This window comes from Brassica napus, chromosome A6 (assembly GCF_020379485.1).
Source record: "Brassica napus cultivar Da-Ae chromosome A6, Da-Ae, whole genome shotgun sequence".
Classification (NCBI taxonomy): domain Eukaryota; kingdom Viridiplantae; phylum Streptophyta; class Magnoliopsida; order Brassicales; family Brassicaceae; genus Brassica; species Brassica napus.
Genome location: NC_063439.1, coordinates 21,619,355 through 21,639,826, shown reverse-complemented (window position 1 = coordinate 21,639,826; position 20,472 = coordinate 21,619,355). Strand labels below are relative to the sequence as shown.

The window sequence follows — 20,472 nt, the reverse complement described above, 5'->3', positions numbered from 1 at the left end:
TTATAGCTCTTTTCAAATTGTACAACCTAAGATTTTTTTTCTAATGCTGGTTTTTTCTTTATTTATCTAAATAATTGTTAATAAACCATTTTTTCTGGTGTTTGGAACTCGGATATCTTATTTTTATAATGTAGATAGATATATTAAAATGAACCTTAAAGTGTGATTGGTAGTTGCTTTAGATGTTGTATACAATTCCATTTGTTTTTACGGTACTAATTTTACAGCAATCAAGCTTTAATTTTTTTTAAATCAGCTTTTGAAATAATCTACGGCCATACAAATGCTTTATAGAGCTAAATATCCACAATAACTTTATGGGATTTTTCATAAAATTCTACAGCAATAAAATCTAAAGACACAACAAATGGATTTAGTATAGAACTATTGATATGTGGTCCTTTATTATCATGTAAAAAATAAACAGGTTTATATTGGATCAACCCGTTTAGTTTCGTTTCTTTAACAAACATACCCGTTAAATAAATGAATACACATTTAAACCCATTTGTGAGTATTCTTTAAAAACAAATTTTCTTTTAGAATAATGAAAACTAATTTAAAGGTAATTTTAAAATGTCATAATTTTTATAATTTGTGTGTTTAAAACAAATTGATTAATTTATATTGAGTTTGTGTTTTTTTTTTGAAAAAAAATATTTATTTTATAATTTTGTTTAAAACTTATTACAATTTGTTGATATTTTATGATATGATGAATAGATTGATACTAAATTCAAATGAAAATATTTTTAATAATCAAATTTTACTTTAATTTGAATTTTTATTTATTATAATTTTTTGTAATTAAATTAAAACAGTGTTATTTAAAATTATATTAAGATATATTGAAAGACTATTAACAAAAATAACTGTATTTACCAAAACAAAAAATAAACGGACATAAATGAACTTAAACATACATTTCTAAATTTAACGGGTTTAAACAGATATGATATAAACAAACAATAAAATTACAGGCTTCAACGGATAGGCTTAGACGCGTCCGGTTAGCTTGTATTATCCCCCTAAGAAACTAGTATTTTTTTTTCGTTCAAAAAAAGGAAAAAACTAGTATTTTTTTAAGCACAATAACACATTACATCATCGTATAATAATTTCAAACTCCTGGAATAAGATTCTGTTTATATCAATCCGATGATTTATATTTGTGCTGTGGGGAAAATAAAATAAAATAAAAGTAAGGCCCGCAAGCGTAGAAAAGATCAGCTATCTGTAGACACAAGGCCCACAAAACACGTAGATAGGCCCATTATACATTAAACATTACTGACTGAGTCAGAGGGTTCTCAGCTCAGCTCGGCTTAGCTTAACTCAGGTCAGCTTAGCTTAGCTCAGGTCAGCTCCGGCTCCAAATCGCAACTGACACTGACCGTGGAACTTTCCATCGTCGCCAAGAATCTTATACCGAATCAAATCCTTCTCACATTTTTTCCGGCGAGAGAGAGAGAGAGACGATGGACAACTCAGCTCCGGACTCCTTACCTAGATCGGAAACCGCCGTCACCTACGACTCTCCTTACCCCCTCTACGCCATGTCCTTCTCCTCCTCCACCCACCGAATCGCCGTCGGAAGCTTCCTCGAGGACTACAACAACCGCATCGACATCCTCTCCTTCGACTCCGACTCCATGTCCCTCAAGCCCCTCCCGTCCCTCTCCTTCGAGCACCCTTACCCTCCCACCAAGCTCATGTTCAGCCCCCCCTCCCTCCGCCGCAGCGGCGGCGGCGACCTCCTCGCCTCCTCCGGCGACTTCCTCCGCCTCTGGGAGGTCAACGAAGACTCCTCCTCCGCGGAGCCAGTCTCCGTCCTCAACAACAGCAAGACGAGCGAGTTCTGCGCGCCGCTGACCTCCTTCGACTGGAACGACGTCGAGCCGAAGCGGTTAGGCACGTGCAGCATCGACACCACGTGCACGATCTGGGACGTGGAGAGGTCCGTGGTGGAGACGCAGCTCATCGCGCACGACAAGGAGGTCCACGACATCGCGTGGGGGGAGGCTAGGGTTTTCGCCTCGGTCTCCGCCGACGGATCGGTGAGGATCTTCGATCTGCGCGACAAAGAGCACTCCACCATCATCTACGAGAGCCCCCAGCCCGATACGCCGCTCCTGAGGCTCGCCTGGAACAAGCAGGACTTGAGGTGTATGGCGACGATTCTGATGGATTCGAATAAGGTTGTGATTCTTGACATTCGATCGCCGACGATGCCTGTCGCGGAGCTGGAGCGGCACCAGGGGAGTGTGAACGCGATTGCTTGGGCGCCGCAGAGCTGTAAGCATATCTGCTCGGGTGGGGATGACGCGCAGGCTCTTATCTGGGAGTTGCCGACGATGGCTGGACCGAATGGGATTGATCCTATGTCGGTTTACTCGGCCGGTTCGGAGATTAACCAGCTGCAGTGGTCTTCTTCGTTGCCTGATTGGATTGGCATTGCGTTTGCTAACAAAATGCAGCTCCTTAGAGTTTGAGGTTCGTATTAGTATGAATTGATGATATATAACTTGCTTACTGCCTAGATAGTGTTCTTGTAGCTAATGATGGAGTCTTTATTAGATACCTTTTGTGCTTCAAGTTTCATAATAACTGGTTTTGGATTTGGAATAGCATTTTCCTTTATGATTTGCTAACTATTTCAGTTGGTGTCAGATGCAGATGGGGAAGTGATCAAAATGGGAGATAGCATTAGACCCGTGGAACCAGTGCGTAAGCTTAGTGGGGTTTGGTGCAACCACATTCTGGTTTCTTTGATTCGCAATGCGTCTCTGCATCTATGTGATTGTAACTAAGACTTTATTCGTTTGGTGTACCAAATGCTCTGCTATTTTATTATCTCTGTTTGTGTATAAACCAAACCAGGATAATAATAATGTTATTGCGGTGGTTTCTGGTGTTTGGATTTGTAATCGGAGCTTTAGTACAACGCACCCTGTCTTACTCTGTTGGTATGTTTTGTTTGGTGTAAAGTGCTTCTTGTCATGGGTTAGTTAGCATCTAAACAAAAACAGTTGTGTAGGATAAGTTTACAGGTTACCAACTTTAGACACACATGTAAATTAACTTCATATGAAGACCAAATGATTCTGACTCCACTTTTTGGTATTCACATTGGTTGACTAGAAAGGCCTTTCCTAATTCTTCTTCATTGTATTGAACTTTTTTCAATGTTTTTTTCCTTTCAATTTCTCTTACCTCAAAAATGTAGAACAAAATCATCTACAAAGAGTCGTTTGGCTTCCTTTTATGTACATCGTTTCCTGAACTCGATAACAGAATCAGTTTCTTTCACTGTTATCATGCAAACTGTGAGGAGGATAAGATCAGTTTTGTTTGAGCAGATAGTCTACTCAGCGAAAGAGTGTTCATTCAACTGCTCGGTTGGAAGTGGCTCAACTTTCTCAGCCTTGCCATCTTTCTTGGGAATGATCAAACCGTACCCTCCTTCTCTTCTCTTATACACTATGTTAATCTCACCTGCCAACCATAAACAAAATCCAAATGTAAGCCTTCCTTTCCATCTTCCATTTTAAAGCAATCGAGCATACATAGGAGAAACGAGAAACGTGTGAAAATGCGTACCGGTTTCTTCATTTTGGAATCCATAAAAATGGTGAGCGACTAACTCCAGCTGCTCCACTGCTTCAGCCACAGTCAACGGTGGCATCTCAAAGTACTTGGTACGGACAATTTATGACAAATGGCAAGAAAAGCATCGCCAGTAAATCAATTGTTGAAGTTCAGTATGACAAGGTAAGTATGGACCAACCTCCTTAATCAAATCCTCCTCTTCTGCTTCCTCTCCCGTGCTCGAGTCAACAGCATCCTCAACAACCGGCTCAATCACCGGTTCTCTCACCTTCAATCTGTTGAAACCTTTCATGTGCCTTCCATGGTCAGAGTCCTTCTCCTTGATCTTCCTAAGCTTCCTCTCTATTATCGTCGATACCAAGTTGATACAAGCGTACACCGTCTCAGCATCTTCTTCAGCGCGCACAACACCATGCTTCTTTGTAAATAGTGTTACCTAAATTCACCATAACAACTATCTGTTACACACAGAGATCAAAACAAAACATATTGATTAAGAATGACAATGTTTTTACCTCGCATCTAAGTATCCTAGGTCCTTTACCAAACTCTCCTCCTCGGACAGAGACTCTTACATCAACTTCTATGACTAGATGGCTGTGTTTCTGAACAGCTTTCCCTACTTTCTCTGCAATGTTGAAACTTTGTCTGAGAGATTGAGACGCTGCAATGTTGAAACTTGGTCTGAGAAAACCCCAAGAGTGTCGCCATTTGATTTGAGAGAGAGACTTTACAGATTCTTTGTTTGTCAAGTTAATACTATCGGAAATATTTTTGGATAAGGTGAAATAATGGATAAGTACGCTAACATATGCAAATTGGAATTGATGTGTATTTGTGAAGCGAACTCTTTTTCTTTTACACGTATACAAAATGTTCCCTCCTACTTTCAATGTGTGTAACCACGATCCTTTTTTTAGAGTTAACTTGTGATTTTAATTGGGCATCTTTGGTTGTTTCTAAAGTAGTGTCAATTGAATACTTACTATAAGAGTTTGTTGTTCTTGTATAATTCTTTTTTTTTTGTCAACTATAAAGTAAAAGATTTTTGTATTAGTCTTTCCAGTTAGTATTCTCTTTCTTTAATATTGTGAAAAGCATAGACTTTTATATGTACACATGTAAAGCTACATTAAATCTATGTGGAACCATTTTTTGGAAGTTCTAGGATCATATAACTCATTTCATTGAGTTTACACACAGAACTCAACAGTTACATTTACTTCTGACAACATATTCAAACTACTATCATTAGGTTAACTAAACTGAGATGATATATAACCTTTAATACATTATGTAGATTAAACGTAGAGACAGGTGCTAATGCATGTATGACTTATTAGAACTATATATATTACCATTTGAAAGTAGATATGTGAAAAGAAACATATTTTTTTTTGCTTAAAGTGAGACATTTGTACTAATTTTGAGTATTACATGCAGGGGTTTATAGGGTTAGTGAACATTTACTCACAAAATTATTCATAAGAAATTAAGGGTCGTTACCTCAGTCCAGGTTCTTTATCAAAATTCATCATAAGATGTATATATATTTGATGTTAAAAGTGGAAAATGATTCTAAATGATGATGTACCATGCATCTATGATATAATATAACGTACTGAAGGTTATAGACAAGATAGGATCATTATATCTTGCTCGTTCGGTTTAGGTTGATTGGAATTATAGATAGGATTGTATTGGTCCGGTTAAGTCTGTAATGTCAATTGAACCGGTCGCTCTCTTATTAGTAAACCACACGTGTGAATGTACACCTGTGTAGAGTAACTTAGCTCGAGTATAAGAGTTAAGGAACTTAGGGTTCTTCGGTTATTCTGTTGAGCTAGTGAGTTTGTATCAGTCATAGAAAGAAGAAGATCGAGAGAGCAAAGGTTATCGAGTCTGTAACGGAGCTCGCTTGTAAGAGCAGATATAGTATTGCTTGTTCGATCATCCCAGCTCCGGAGAGATATACCGGCTCTTCCTTGTTAACGGAAGAGTGCGGTGAACTCCGGGTCAACAAATCGTTGTGTTGGTTCGTGATTCAAGCAACGAAGAGAAAATCAAGTCAATCTATCTTGACACGTACAAATGGTAGAAATACGTGAAAGAGTTTTAGTCTTGAACTCAAACTCGAGTATTAAGCTAACTTATCAGCTTAAGAAATCATTTTTTTCTAGAAGTAAGCATAATCCAAATTGTTGCTAACATTAGCAGTTTGATGTGGAGCTGAGCAAATGCCTTGAATAAACCTTGTTGAAGACATTTGCTATAGCATTTGTGCTCCGATACCAAGTACAACATAAATCTAATGTGTTCAGACTTTAACTGCCGAAGCTTGCTAAGATTATATGTTTCGTCAAAATCAAGTTCGGAACCCACTAGAAAGAAATAGTTAAAGCGATAACAAGTTTTGAAAACTTAAATTAGGGAAGTCACACTAAACGTCTTTACAAAAGCGAAAATCACACAAGAATGTTCATCTAAAACCCCCAAGTCACGAACACTCTATAGCTTGTTATATAGCTCAAACTTTATAGAGTTACATAACTACAAACGAAGACTTACCAACTTACCATGAATCGATATGCAACAACTTGAGACAGTCTTGGATTACTCGAAGTGTCATTTTTAATGAACCTTTAGTGAAATTTTATTTTCATCCATATATCTAACACATATGTTCGGTTCCCAATCACCGCATAACACTAATTCTCAAATGTTCCATCATGGTACCACCGTTACACTATTCTCATATGGGCCATCGAAACTTTGGCATATTTTCTTTAACTCATTCCAATTTGATTTCTTGTTCAGTTGTTAATTTGTACCACACTAATATGTTATTCTCAAATATATTAAATCATCTATTAAATTGTTTATAATTCGTACTAAAATATGTTATAAGAAGTAGAGACTCGAGTAATGAAGTATTTTCCAAAATAACCTTGATAAACTGAGTTCAGTATTAATCTTGTATAGTTCATACTATTTTTTTCTAAAAACTAATAAAATGTGTCTGATATACAATTGACCCTATATTAACTGTCGTTAGCCCTAAATTGCAAAATTTATAAGACATCATAGGTATACAAAAATTGTTCATACACAGGTCGGCTAGATCGGTTTGCAGAACTTTATCGACCATTATATTGCTATCCTTCATCTAATTTCTAATACATATTATAATCATCGGTCTCATTTATTGTTTAGCACTTGGTTTGATATGTAGATTGTCTGTCTCAAGTGATGTTTAAATCACATTAATATCTAATTAGTTTATAAATGGACAAGACAATAGCCACATGATACACGACTTGAAAATATCTCAAGTAGCCTAAAAAGAAAAGAGAAAAAGATCCTACAGACTGTAAAGAAACAAAGGAAGAAATATCAAAGTTTGGTTGGCCACACAAAGGAGAGGACGAAAAGTATCGAATAGACAAAAAATATCTGTTTGAAAAAGGATGGGGGCCATGTTCGTTTAAGTTAGGCCCAAAACTATCTCTTTAGATTTCTTCTATTCCTTAAAACAAAAGTTATCACTCCGTCCACCACACACCACTACTCTCGCGTGCGCTATCTTCCAAACAAAGTCAAAACACTTAATAAAATGGTTATAAACCATATAGAAACACCGTTGTTCAAAAAAAACTACCATAATACTTTTTTTTTTTTTTTTGCTAATCGAATATCTTCGCCCCACCAAGGTGATCCAGACTAGAGACCGAAGTGAGCATGGATGCTGCCAGGACGTCACCATGTGGCTCACCGTGTAACGGTCTTCGGTCTTGGATACTGCAGCCCATATATAAATTCCGCAGTGGCCAAAGCTCAAATCCAGGGACGGACACTCCAGCTGGAGCTCCTATACCACTAGACCAAAGCAACTTGGTTCCATAATACTTATTAACCAACTGATTACTGACGTATTATATGTATTAGTATTATTTTGCCATCTACCGCCAGGTAAGGATCATAAACTTCTATTATATTTAACTCAAGCCAGATAAGAAGTTCGAAAGTATGAAATTTTCAGGAAAACATTATACTAATAAGTTTTGTTAGATACTAAAAATTTCACGGAGATATTAAAAATTACACGGCGCGTGAAGAGACAGGAAAATTAGATATTTTATTGGTTTCTGACAGCTACCATCGAAGGTGAATGGTTGTGTCAGATTACCACCATACACGTGTCGTATTCTTATCCACCAAGACCACCAGTTTCAAACAAGTGTCTCGTTCTTCTGTCTCTTCCTTATCCCTCCAAAATATCTAGCCCCGGAAATAACTTTAAAACTCTTTAGGTGGTCCCTACCTAAACACGTGTTCGTTGTTAGGTGGTCAGCCACTGCATCAATTACGAAAGAATGGTGATAAATTTTGGTAAACTATGATCTGATAATTCGAAATTAAATACAATTATAATGTGTCTATAGTACTAATTTTTAATTTAAATTTATTATAGGTTGGTTGATTAGATAACTCTGGCGTATTTTTAAAAATAATAATATCTAGTGTATTTATTGTTTTTTTCCAAAAGATATCAAATACCATATATATATATTATTCAAATAAAAATATTGTTACTGAAATATATCAAAATATTTTTAAAAGAAAATAGTATAGTTCTTTTTGGATAAGTTGTATAGATACTTGTGTTGCCACTTGCATTAGATATTTTCTCCGCTTGATTTTATCCCAAAAGTCACGAGTGGTATTTTTTTATAGGCCTGATTGCTCATTAAAAAGGTGTTATTGGCTAAAACTACCACTAATTGTTTGATAACTGTAAGCACTTTTGTTAGCTTAAAGTTAAACATAAGCAAATGTGATAGTTTCAACGTTTATTGTAGCTTCAAAGCTAATAAGCTACTAATGCTGTTGAAACAAGCAATTCACTAACATTTCTACGTTACAGAAAACATACGACGACACGATAATATATAATAAAATTTTGGAATAAGCATAAGTTTATAGCCCAACTTTGCATACGAACCACAGAGTAATCAACGCCCCGCCACCACAAGAATTAAATAAAAATAAATAAAAAAGGTTGTTTGGCGTATTGGATTGGAGGATCTCTTTGTCTCTCCTACAGTATTTGCTGATGTGGCAACGTGGCCACGTCAGCCAACTCTACTAGATATTTTTCAGATCTTTTTTACTCGTATCGTGACCGTTGGATCAGGGTCGGTTGGCCTCGGGATACAAATCTCAGCCGTTGGAACATTCGCCAGACTTCAAGATATTTTTCTTTTTCCTCTGTAATATAGAGAATAAGATTTTTTCTTCCACTCACAATATCTTTTGTTCTCAAACTGTTTCTTCTTCTTCTTCTTCTTCTTGTTCTGGAACTTTCATCGGATTTGGTTTTTAGAAAGTGCTGTGAGATGGGAGAAGTGAGCGACGAAGTTGTTGAGGTGACGGTGGTGGAGAAAGCACCTGAGGCTGGCGGAGGAAAGTTAACGCGGCGGAAGATGCGGCGGAAGGACGCCGCGGAGGGTGGCGACGGTCTGGTGACGTGGGAGAGGTTTCTCCCGAAGATCTCGCTCAGGGTTTTGCTCGTTGAAGCAGACGATTCCACCAGACAGATAATCTCTGCTCTCCTCAGGAAATGCAGTTACAGAGGTCAGTTCTAGGACATATCCCTTGTGTTATGTTCTGTCTTTTCGAGTTGTTTGTCTGAACTTAGATTATTCTGAGGGAACTTTACGTTGTCTGAAAAATCTATTGAGTTTGCTGAATCTGTTGTGTCGTTACATAATTCGATTAAAAATAAAGTCTTTTGTCTGAGTACATGTGAAAGACTTTTTCTTTTAATCTCAGCTTATAGTTTTCCCTTTTCACTTCTCAGTCGCTGCTGTACCTGATGGGTTGAAAGCTTGGGAGATGCTTAGAGGGAAGCCTGAGAGCGTCGATCTGATATTAACAGAGGTTGATCTACCTTCAATATCCGGATACGCTCTGCTAACACTTATAATGGAGCATGATACCTGCAAGAACATTCCTGTCATAAGTATGTGTTATTTTATATAACTTCTGCTTCTTTTTCTTAGTTATTGAAATAATTTTTTGCCTGATTCTATTGTTTTTTTCTTTTTTCTCAGTGATGTCAACACAGGACTCGGTTAATACTGTTTATAAGTGCATGTTGAAAGGTGCGGCTGACTATCTAGTCAAGCCGTTGAGGAGGAATGAGCTGAGGAATCTCTGGCAACATGTCTGGAGAAGACAAAGTGTATGTCTCTTTCTTGCTATCTTTTTTAACCTTTTGTGTCCTTGAGCAATCTACAACTTAACGATCCTTATTCAAGTCCTGGGAAATTTCGTTGTCTATTAAAAAGATAATTGAGTTCTCAGATTCTTTTTTTCTTTTCTTGATCATCTTTACAGTCACTTGCTCCTGGTAGTAACTTCCCAGTAGATGAGAGCCTTGGACAGCAGAAACCTGAGGGCGCGTCTGCAAACAACTCCACTAGTAACCAGGTGAATGGATTCCAGAGAGAGGAACAACCTGTAATTGGGAATGGTGGTGGTGGTGGTGGTGATGATCAGGTTAGATTCTTATTCTCAGTGATGGATTCTCTTCACCTGTGTGTGTTTGATTGGTGTTCCTAACTTTTTTAGTTTAAAAATCTTGTTCTTGTAGAGCTCATGTTCAAGACCAGAGATGCAAGGTGAGAGCGCCGACGTGGTGGAGGATATCCCAAGAGTCTCATCCAAAGAGGCTATTGACTTCATGGGAGCGTCGTTTAGAAGAAACGGACAAAGCCACAGAGAAGAAAGTGTTGCTAAGCACGATACTTCTCGGATAGAGCTTGATCTCTCCTTGAGAAGACCTGACACTAGTGAGAACCACCAGCCCTCTCTTCATCCCTCTAGTGCCTCGGCTTTCACACGGTTAGTGGTCTGATCTCTAATTCCTTTTATAATCAATCTTTCAATACTTGTTACTGATTGTTTGTGTTGTGGTTCTTGTTGCCAGGTACGTTCACAGGCCATTGCAGACACAATGTTCAGTCTCTCCCTTGGTTACCGATCAGAGAAAGAACGTTGCAGCGAGTGGTGGAGACGATAACATTGTGCTAATCAACCAATACAATGTATCTGAACCGCCTCCAAGTGCTCAGAGAAGAAACGAGGCCAGCTTTTACAATAGCTCTGACTCGCCTGGCCCACCTTTTAGCAACCAGATGAATTCTTGGCCAGGACAGGGCTCTTACCCAACGCCAGCTCCTATTATACACTTCCCTGGTCCTAACGCGGCCCACACTTCTACCATGGCTCCCGCTTCAGTGTCTCCAAGCCCTAGCTCGGTTAGCCCGCATGAGTATAGTTCAATGTTTCACCCTTTCAACGGTAAACCTGAGGGCTTGCAAGAGCGGGATGGTTCCATGGACATGGAGGAGAGAAGACACGTCTCCTCCGCAACAGAACATAGTGGAACAGGCAATCACTGCAGTACCAACTACATTGATTATCATCATCAACAGCAGCAGCAGCTTCTAGAGAAGAGGAGCGAAGAAGGATACTCGTCCTCTGTTGGGAAACTTCAGCAGTCTCTGCAACGGGAAGCCGCTTTAAACAAATTCAGGATGAAGCGCAAGGAGAGGTGCTTTGAGAAAAAGGTATAAAAAACTTTGATGCCTAAACACATAACGGCTTTGTTAAGAACCAACGGCTTCTAAACCTTTGTTTATGACTTTTGCACACAGGTCCGTTATGAGAGCCGGAAGAAATTGGCAGAGCAACGGCCTCGAATCAAAGGGCAATTCGTTCGTCAAGTCCAGTCCACTGAGACCTCAACACAAGAAGCTCCACAATGATCCAAACAGATTGATGTATGCTATATTTTGTTATATATGTAAACAGCTAGATTTTGTTTTCTCCGATACAGGGGCTGTTCTTGTGCTAACTCTCCACGGACGTACGTAGTTGGTGACACTTTTGTGTATACACAAAAGCTTTCGGGCTTTGTTGTCGAGTTTTTAGATAAGATTTAGTTTAGATATGTACTTATGTATGATGGATTGTAGTTTCTGTAACTTGCAAGAGGATTTATATAAGATTGAACAAAACTCTATTACAAAAATCTGAACACAAAACAATGAAACCGAAAAAAAGGATATAGCTACAATGGGATGAAAAAGATGAGTTTCACTGGAATCAATCTACTACACTCCATTTCTAAAAGATCCGTATTCTAGAAAAAAAATTTATTACAAAAAAATACATATTTTATATTTTTAATGTAATTTTTGTCAACTAATAATGATAAATTGTGAAGTTCAAAAACATTAATTTTATTTTTTAAAATTTTATTGGTTTTAAAACATAGAAATATAAAATTACAAAAAATATGTGTTTAGAATTAAATTTTAGTATGTTTTATTAAAAAGTGTGAAAATTCTAAAACATAATTTTTTTAGAAACGACATATTATAAGAATGGGTATATGTAAGCATATGTATCTCTCTACATGGTTCTTCATTATCCATCTGACTGATCACTTAAAAAATTGAAACTTTATAGAACAGTGTCTCTCTCTACACGGGTTATTGATCATTCATTGGACTGATAAATCACTTAAAAATTCAACCTTTATAGAACTGTGAAAGCTATTTTAAAAGTTTTTAAGCTCGAACCGAACCGGGACTAACCCATTTCCAGTGATGCCGCTTCACAGTCACAGCTTTCCCCGCGGCTCGCGTTTCCTCCACCGTCTCTCCATCACACTCATTCTCCTCCGTGCAGAAATCTTCCTCCGGCAGTCCCTCCACCGTCGCATCCACCGAGTGAAGCGCGTAACGCGCGGGCAGCCCCGGATACGACATCGAGTTCTTCTCCTCCACTCTCCTACTGTAACTCCCCGGAAGAATCTTAACCCTCCCTACGACGTCGTCTTCCCCACCATCGAAGATAGACCCGAGCTCTTCTCTAACCGCTCGAAAGACGGCTTCATCAGGCGTTTCGTTTGGCTTCATCTTCTCCGAGAGAGGACGAAACCTCTCGCGGACGCTCCCGTCGGAAAGCTCCTGGCGACCTTCCACGAGGATATTCCCGTTTCTCCCGATCACGCGGACCGTGACGACGTTCACGGCGCGCACCGGAGGCGTGGAGTCGGTTATGGAGGTCTCGCCGTCGGAGAGCTCAAGCCAGAGGTTGTGGACGTTCTTGGTCCCCGGTTTGACTCCCCACGCGGCGAAGGAGTCGGAAGGTAAGCGCGGTTCGAGCCAATCGGAGAGAGATTGAGGATTGGCGAAGCGCTGAGGAGGAGAGGGAGGAGATCGACGGGACATGGCGGTGGATCGGCGGCGAGGAGTTAGAGGGAAGGAGAATCTGTTGGGAGGTAGGGAGAGGAGAGGTTTTGGAGATGGCCAGAGGAAGAGGAGAGAGACCGCCGCGAGAAATAGATCGGGAAGGGCGGAGGAGACGGTTGCGGTGCGAGGCTTGTGGTTGTTACGGCGGTTTACGAGAGGTGTATGAGGCGGAGATGGGCCAATGAACATGTCAATGACCAAAATGTCCTTCGAACTCTATTAATCGTTGCTCGTAGTCATACCTCGGAGAGTGCGTGATACTATTTTACCCAATTTATTGGTTTATTTTAGATTTTCTACGACCAGAGAAATAAATATGAGGATGGGATTGTAAAAAGATTATATATACTATTCGAATTAAACTAGATTCTCTTTAATTTCACAATGGACCTTATACTTTACTAAGTTTCCTTGATAGCCCTCTTATGATGATGGTCATTGGTCACCTCACCTTCTTATCGTCGTTTTGAAGAAAAACTAAAACAAGACCAGGTCAAGCTATTAATTGCCTTATGAACTTCTATGTTCTCCTCTATATACTCTGAAACCTGCATGGACTAATGATTAGTCGATGCTTGTGTTATGAAATTTTATGATTAGAGAGAATAAATCCATGCAAACTTAACGAAATTAAAAATGTTTTTGACTAAAAGAAAACTAGAAATCTAGAACACTACATAATTAATTTTGTATAAACCATCCATGACCCATGCATATAATTCCATTGCCATATTTGTGTATAAGAGAAGGTTTAAATTTGTTGCCAAAAGAAATAAAAAGAGTGAAATTTCTTGCCAAGAGAAAAAGAAGTAATTCAAAGAGAGAAATTATTAGAATCTTGTTAAGGAAAGTAATATTAACTTTTATTAGTAATAAAAATGTGATATACGAATAGCAAGAACAATGAATAATTTTGATGTTGACAAATGACAAAAGTAATTAATGAAAATTAATTGTGTTTGTATATTTTTCTTGACTTGAAAATATGTTTTAATTTTTAACCAAAAGAGCTTACTGTTCAAACTTTTCTCCAGATCATTCTTATAAAAAAATTGCTCTCCAAGACATTCTTGCTCCGTGATCGTTTGGATTCCACTGATTGATGCAAAAACTGGTTTGTATTGTTATGTTCTCTTTTTTCCTCATTCTGATTGTTATTTGATATTTATTTTACTATCCACAGATTCATCTTTTTTGAGTGAATGATCATGGCTGTCCCGGAAAATGCTGATGTGATGAAAATGGACTCTTCTGGTCAGAGTCAAGACAAAAACAACGTCTTAGAAGCTGATACGAAGCCGCCATGTTCTGATGATCACAAGAGCCCTGAATCCAATTCCTCTGTTGAGACATCAAACCCAACAAAGGACCAGAACAGTGAAGGGACTCTGAAGAGTGAGATAAGTCATTTGGATGTTAAGTTTTCTAAGTTGAATCCGATGGCTAAGGAATATGTTCCACATTCACTTGCTCAAGCCCACTCTGGGTTTGTGAGTAATATGGTTTGGCTTAACAACATGCAAACTATTCCTGCTGTGGAGAATGGCCATTTTGATACAAGGGTATGTAAAATATATATATCATCTCTGTGTTATGGCCTATATATATGTTGGATTTGTTATTTTTCATGCAATGCCTTCTCAATGTTTGACCAAAATGCTTATGACTCTTTTTTTGGTTTTTACATTTTTAGTTTAAGAAAAAGGGCTAATTACTCAAAAGTTTTGATTAAGCTATAAGAAAATCTGAAATGTTTTGTCACACTTCCATGTTTTAATACAGAGAGGGAACTTTGGCCAAGGGAAAGGATGGACGAGCAGAGAAACAAGCTTGGCTCAGAATACAGATGTAATCAGGAGAACTGTATATGTCTCAGACATTGATCAACAGGTCTGAAAAGAGATTTTATGTCTCAAGAACTTGCTTTCCCAGAAGTAATCCAATACAAATAACCAAAGTGCCCTCTTTATCTATCTTTTTGTAGGCTACTGAGGAGCAACTTGCCCGTCTCTTTCTTTCTTTTGGTCAGGTACTTAGAATAATTTTTCAACCACTTTGTTTTATAATCTTTAAACTCAAAAGTCTCATACGTTTTCTTGTCCATCTTTGTGTTCAAATCAAAGATTGTTGATTGTCGTATCTGCGGTGACAGTAACTCTATTCTTCGTTTTGCCTTCATTGAGTTCACTGATGAAGGTAGTTACTTCTACTTTCAACTGTCTCACCACTTGAAATATTCTTCTTGTGTTTACTAATCAGTGAAGTAATTTCTCAGAGGGAGCTAGGTCTGCTTTAACAATATCGGGTACTCTGTTTGGTTCTCATCCTATTAAGGTTCTTCCCTCCAAAACAGCTATTGCACCTGTTAACCCAACGTTCCTCCCAAGGGTAAGTTGAGTTATAGATAATCTTAGCCGTTAGTATCATTTCAGATTAATGCCAATTAGAAATCTATAGATCACTGAATTTGTGTAATGATACTTTGTTTCTTCAAGTCTGAGGAAGAGCGCGAGAAATGTGTGAAGACTGTTTACTGTACTAATATTGACAAGGAGGTAATCTTGATTTTCATTTCCTAATCACCTATGATGTTATTTGGCAAAACCTCTATTACGTTGAGTACTTGTTTGCATCAGACTAATCAAACAGTGGAGAATCTGTTCATCTTATTTTTCGTTTTTTTGTTTGATTCAGGTCACACAAAGGGAACTGAAAGATTTCTTTAGAACAGCCTGTGGGGAGGTACATATTTGGTTTTGACTATGGCCAATTGTTTATACTATATGATGTTTTTTTTTTCATTTTGGCCATGATCTTTTGTAGATTCAACATTTGAGGCTTCTTGGAGACTATCATCACCAAACCCGCATTGCTTTTATTGAATTTACTCTGGTGAGTTCCTCTTGCCTGTTTCCTGATAAGTTACTTCATGTGATAAAAGACTTTTCGAAATTTCTAATTTCATGTGCAAAGTATATATATTTTGATCAATTTTTCTTAATTACTTGACTTGCAAACAAAAGATAATGTTGGTAACTGCATGAACTCGACACTGAAGTTTGCTTAAATCAGTTTAAGATACTTCACTTTATAAAAGTTTCATCTTTGTATTCATTTTACATACGTGATGGATCCTTTGAAGTCGTGCTCATTTTTGGACTACATGTCTTATTAATAATATCGTCTACACCCTGCAATAATGTGCATAATCCACTATGTACTGAGTTTTTCTTTGGCCTGATGAGGCAAGTTGGACCCTAATCAACTTTATAATGCTCAATGATTATTTTTGTGTGTTGCAGGCGGAAAGTGCAATCTCTGCTCTTAATTGCACCGGTGTTGTCTTGGGCGGGCTCCGTGTAAGGTAGGTTAATTACAACATTTTTATTTTTCTTGTTCATTACTGTAGCCTTTCTTTTACAATGAGCTCATTCAGTTGCTGGATGCAGAATCAATGTTGCATGCTAGTTGTAGATATTAATAATATGATATACATTTTATAACACATCTTCTCGAAATATCTCTTGTGCCTTGCTCAGTAAATGCATGATTGTTGATTTGTATTCTGCCTTTGGTCATCTAGTGTTCTGATGATATTTCATGTGAGAAACAAAGATTCATACATGACAGAGAACACACTTTGTTTTGTTTTTCTTTTGATTCTGTTTGGGGATATATGCATGGTTATTTCCAAAGAGAACACATTTGTTAGAAATCTTATTAACCCATTTGTGTGTTTCAACTATTATTTTTTTAATATGTTTAGGTTGATATTATGTGGTGTTCTTTTTTTTTTTGATCAAATATGTGGTGTTCTTTAAAGTTAAAGAAGACATAGTAAAAACTGAGCACAGTGAGACTAATATTTTTCTCATTTTTTTCTATATGTGAAGGGTAAGCCCGTCGAAGACGCCAGTAAGGCCACACCCCAATGATTTAAACTAGAGTTTAATCACAGCCCGATCACAGAGATCAGGTCAAGAAGAGAAAGAGAGAACAAAACTCATTTTAAGATAATACTTAAGTCGTTTTCTGTTCGTATAAACATTCTCTTGTTTCTTTACTTGGCAGGTCTTTTTAGATCCCTCAGTAAAACTTTAAGCTAGACTTTCTCCTTCTATTGTTTTTGTTGTTGGAAACCTCCCTTTGGTTATCTTTATGGAACATTTAAAATGATACATGTTGGATACATGTCAAATCGTTTCACTGATCGTTGGTGTTTTTCCGTTAGATTTTAGGTGAGTCTATATGCTTTGTGAAAAAAAATTTAGTTTCTTGGTTAATTAGTTTTGCGCTACTTTTTCTTTGAATTGATAATTATATGGGAGATCCTATATAATTTTTAGTTGTTAAAAACCCAAAAATGTTGGTTGGTGTTTTGATAATTTCAGACGCTCTTTTCCATAATTGTGATGCACTTTACTTGTTAGATTCTTTTGGTCTAGTAATTTACAGATTCTGTGTGTTTTCTCTTTGCTTAGGTAGCTTTATTGATTCTAAAACCATTTCAATCAAATTAAAGTATATATCATGCTTTTATAAATTAGAAAATCCTATCTTTTTAATTGTTAAAATCAAAAGTGTTGGTTGGTGTTGTGAAGATTTCAGTCACTCCTTTCCACAATTATGATGCATTTTACGTGTTAGATCTTTTGGTTGATGTTTAAAGATTCTTTTCGAATAAAATTACAAGAATACCATTTAATCAAATTAAATTATAGATCAGACTAGTAGATTGAGTTGACTGAATTAAACTGGTTTGTTTGAATTGAGCACGCAAAACTACACACCAAGTACGAAACCAAAAGTAAAATTAGGCACATTACATATGAAAGTTTTAGTTGACTTTAATTAAGGTTGTGTTTGTAATTATAAAGTATAAAATTATACTCCTAAAAGCATAGATTTTATGTTTCAGATTGAGACATTAACCTGTTATGTAGAAAATAACGTATTCAAACGTTGAAAAGCTCAAGTGGAAACTTGGAACAACAAATGTCAACTTATCAGACCGTTGTCGGCTCATCGGTCAATATAGTTGGGAAACTTATAAGACAAGTTACGCGCTCAAAGAGCATGCGCCACGTGAAAATATTACTTGCGGCACATGCAAGCTCATTGACAACCAGATTACTGAGCCATACCCAAGTAAAGATCAAACCGGAATGCCTATGGTTAAGAGACGAGTGTTGTAATATGAAGGTAGCAAACTCTGTATGTTTCTGGTTAATTATTACTTAGCCACTTGTTTAAGGTTAACCAATTGAACCGACGACCATAACGTCTTGCCTGCATCGTTATCGACATTTTTCGTAATTTGACCGGCAACCATTTACTAATATACTAGGATAAGACCTGCGCTTTGCGCAGGGTGAGTTTTAATGATAAATATTTAAAACATATAGTATTGACAAATGATGTCACGTCACTCGGTTTACTTACAGCTTCGGTATAGGTTTGATTGGGTTTATTTAGGTCTAAGAGAATCTTAACTATGCTCAACTCAAATTAGTTTGATTTGGTTCAGATTTACTTAGGTTTGATTTGTGTTCGATTTGGGTTCGAGTTTGGTTTGGTTGTGTTTAGTGCGGTTTAATTTGGTTTTGTTTGTGTTTGTTTATTTCAGTCGATTAGTTTTCCTTTTGTAGTTTTGTTCTACTTTAGTTACAAAATATAATTTATAAGAACATAAACAAATCATCATTTGACATTAAATCATTATTTTCTTCACATTTAATTTTAAAGCTAAAGATTTAATCCTATAATTTTGTATTATTATATTCAAGCCTAATATAACTAAGTATAATAAGTAGATTTTTGATTTTGATGTTAATGTATGAAATTCATATTTTTATTTTATTTTTAATTGTGTTTATTTTATTCATTTAAAAGTAAAATGTAAAATTTTTTTAATTGTTTAAGTTTTTTTGACTTTCTAATAGAAACTTTTAAAAAACTAACTTGCAGCCTCTTGGCCAGCATAAGGAGCCAGCCAACTTGGTGCAAAGCAGTTGACGAAAGAGGATCCAAATACGCGTGATCTTTCACTTTTAGCAATGATTAAATTTATTAAATCTTAATATTACTATCATGTTTAACTAATATAAGTAAAAACACTTCGCTTCGGCTTGGTTCAGTTTAAAATGAACCAAAATAAACCAATTTGATTGATAAAATCTTAATCAAATAGTCTAGACTCTAGACATATACTTTAGTTTCTAATCTTTTTGAATTCGGTTTGGTTCGGTTCGGTTCATTTTTTAGTCCATACTATTAACTAATGTTCTGAATAATACAATTGAATAAAAAATAATCAATTGTATAGTAGCTTAATAACATTTATTATAAGATTTGGTATATATATTAGCAAAGATGCGCAAATTAAATTTCGGAGAAACTACTGCAAAAAGGGTCAATCGATGCATGCATGCAATACATGAACTTTTCATTATAATAAAAACTTCTCAATTATTGCAATCAATCAAAAAGAAGAGGTTGCAGTATTTATTATACAAATCTTACGATTCATTATTTATTATACAAATCTATACTTACAGTATAACAATCATTCAACAATATTTTATGGAATAATGTATACAACTGAAGAAAGCTCATTTATGTCAACACAATATGGAATATATGTGAATTATTCAAAATTTTAAAATTCCAACTATGAATGATCCATATAAAAGTATTTTTCACGTATAGAAAATATCATTTGGCAAAAAATATATATTTGATGTGAAACTATATATATAGTAACAAATTGTTTGAATCACACACTTCTAGATTTAAGTAATAAGCACTATATACATCTTTCGTATTAAAAATAGAATATATGTACATCTGTATAATTTAAGAAAGTTTCACTTACGAAAGATATTCTTAAATGTAATGGTTGCACATATAGAAATAGCAAGGATTAATATTTTATGTTACAACTATACATTAACAAATCGCATCTTTTATTTCCTATTTAATCAACTTCTATTAGATTTAAGTCTTAAACTATATAGACTTCAACCGTATGAGAACCAGACGATTCATAATCCACCCCAAACCATAAATTACTGGTAAGGTTCCATATTGAACCGATCGATCCACAATTATGTATACAATACACTATGGTATTCATGATTATATGTAGCAATACACACTATGGTATTCATGATAATGTATTAAGTATAATATATTACGTGTTTTAAAAATACTTGAATGTTGAGTATAAAAAGATAATTAGTATACATGTACATGTACATGATATTTTCCATCAAAGACAATTAGATTTTTTTTTTCCAAAGCTTTATAACTTGTACGTAATGGCTCCAGAAAAATTTGATACAGTTTTTTACAAACTAATACATTTGGACTTGAATTATTATATGCTAATATATAGTTACGCTTACATGATACGTAGTATGCACACCATCCATGAATTAAAGCGCATGTTATAAATAATTGTTTGAATCACACACTTATAGGTCCATCGAATTGTATTTCTCGCTAGGGATGTATATTTTTAGATTATGCTTTGCCA

At 36.3% G+C, this 20,472-nt stretch overlaps 5 protein-coding genes across 7 annotated transcripts; 3 read left to right on the top strand and 2 right to left on the bottom strand.

Annotated features, from left to right (window-relative positions):
• The first annotated feature begins 1,327 nt into the window (after nucleotides 1–1,327).
• LOC106348252 (protein TRANSPARENT TESTA GLABRA 1) lies at nucleotides 1,328–2,914 on the top strand. Of its 3 annotated transcripts, none has more exons than XM_013787960.3 (2): nucleotides 1,328–2,493; nucleotides 2,671–2,914. In XM_013787960.3, exon 1 carries the CDS (start codon nucleotides 1,479–1,481, stop codon nucleotides 2,490–2,492), a length of 1,014 nt encoding a protein of 337 aa, XP_013643414.1. In that variant the 5' UTR covers nucleotides 1,328–1,478; the 3' UTR covers nucleotide 2,493; nucleotides 2,671–2,914.
• Nucleotides 2,915–3,166: 252 nt separating this feature from the next.
• Nucleotides 3,167–5,875, bottom strand: LOC125610010 (ribosome-binding factor PSRP1, chloroplastic-like). Its single transcript, XM_048781654.1, has 5 exons — nucleotides 5,819–5,875; nucleotides 4,125–4,535; nucleotides 3,788–4,045; nucleotides 3,601–3,694; nucleotides 3,167–3,495 (listed from the first exon to the last, which is right to left on the bottom strand). The coding sequence occupies exons 1-5, from the start codon at nucleotides 5,873–5,875 to the stop codon at nucleotides 3,365–3,367; spliced, it is 951 nt and encodes a 316-aa protein (XP_048637611.1). The 3' UTR covers nucleotides 3,167–3,364.
• Nucleotides 5,876–8,877: 3,002 nt separating this feature from the next.
• On the top strand, nucleotides 8,878–11,707 carry LOC106348254 (two-component response regulator-like APRR5). Its single transcript, XM_013787964.3, has 7 exons — nucleotides 8,878–9,243; nucleotides 9,470–9,631; nucleotides 9,723–9,853; nucleotides 10,009–10,170; nucleotides 10,265–10,515; nucleotides 10,601–11,243; nucleotides 11,331–11,707. The coding sequence occupies exons 1-7, from the start codon at nucleotides 9,006–9,008 to the stop codon at nucleotides 11,439–11,441; spliced, it is 1,698 nt and encodes a 565-aa protein (XP_013643418.2). The 5' UTR covers nucleotides 8,878–9,005; the 3' UTR covers nucleotides 11,442–11,707.
• Nucleotides 11,708–12,118: 411 nt separating this feature from the next.
• Nucleotides 12,119–13,329, bottom strand: LOC106348255. Its single transcript, XM_022687665.2, has one exon. It carries the CDS (start codon nucleotides 13,122–13,124, stop codon nucleotides 12,249–12,251), a length of 876 nt encoding a protein of 291 aa, XP_022543386.2. The 5' UTR covers nucleotides 13,125–13,329; the 3' UTR covers nucleotides 12,119–12,248.
• A 143-nt stretch (nucleotides 13,330–13,472) lies between these two features.
• On the top strand, nucleotides 13,473–17,145 carry LOC106351994 (polyadenylate-binding protein-interacting protein 13-like). Its single transcript, XM_022688264.2, has 11 exons — nucleotides 13,473–14,049; nucleotides 14,119–14,497; nucleotides 14,718–14,825; nucleotides 14,920–14,964; nucleotides 15,059–15,131; nucleotides 15,211–15,323; nucleotides 15,431–15,490; nucleotides 15,630–15,677; nucleotides 15,759–15,827; nucleotides 16,238–16,299; nucleotides 16,829–17,145. The coding sequence occupies exons 2-11, from the start codon at nucleotides 14,138–14,140 to the stop codon at nucleotides 16,878–16,880; spliced, it is 990 nt and encodes a 329-aa protein (XP_022543985.2). The 5' UTR covers nucleotides 13,473–14,049; nucleotides 14,119–14,137; the 3' UTR covers nucleotides 16,881–17,145.
• Nucleotides 17,146–20,472: the final 3,327 nt, after the last annotated feature.

Excerpts from the sequence above, each read along its gene's own strand:
- LOC106348252 (XM_013787960.3), top strand. The coding sequence starts at position 1,479 with ATGGACAACTCAGCTCCGGACTCCTTACCTAGATCGGAAACCGCCGTC.
- LOC106351994 (XM_022688264.2), top strand. The coding sequence starts at position 14,138 with ATGATCATGGCTGTCCCGGAAAATGCTGATGTGATGAAAATGGACTCT. Across the intron at positions 14,965-15,058 it reads TCTTTCTTTCTTTTGGTCAG|ATTGTTGATTGTCGTATCTG; the intron begins GTACTTAGAATA and ends TTCAAATCAAAG. Across the intron at positions 15,678-15,758 it reads TTAGAACAGCCTGTGGGGAG|ATTCAACATTTGAGGCTTCT; the intron begins GTACATATTTGG and ends GATCTTTTGTAG.
- LOC125610010 (XM_048781654.1), bottom strand. The coding sequence starts at position 5,875 with ATGTCTTCAACAAGGTTTATTCAAGGCATTTGCTCAGCTCCACATCAA. Across the intron at positions 4,046-4,124 it reads CTAGGATACTTAGATGCGAG|GTAACACTATTTACAAAGAA; the intron begins GTAAAAACATTG and ends TGGTGAATTTAG. Across the intron at positions 3,496-3,600 it reads ATTCCAAAATGAAGAAACCG|GTGAGATTAACATAGTGTAT; the intron begins GTACGCATTTTC and ends TATGGTTGGCAG.
- LOC106348255 (XM_022687665.2), bottom strand. The coding sequence starts at position 13,124 with ATGTTCATTGGCCCATCTCCGCCTCATACACCTCTCGTAAACCGCCGT.
- LOC106348254 (XM_013787964.3), top strand. The coding sequence starts at position 9,006 with ATGGGAGAAGTGAGCGACGAAGTTGTTGAGGTGACGGTGGTGGAGAAA. Across the intron at positions 9,632-9,722 it reads CAAGAACATTCCTGTCATAA|TGATGTCAACACAGGACTCG; the intron begins GTATGTGTTATT and ends CTTTTTTCTCAG. Across the intron at positions 9,854-10,008 it reads ATGTCTGGAGAAGACAAAGT|TCACTTGCTCCTGGTAGTAA; the intron begins GTATGTCTCTTT and ends TCATCTTTACAG.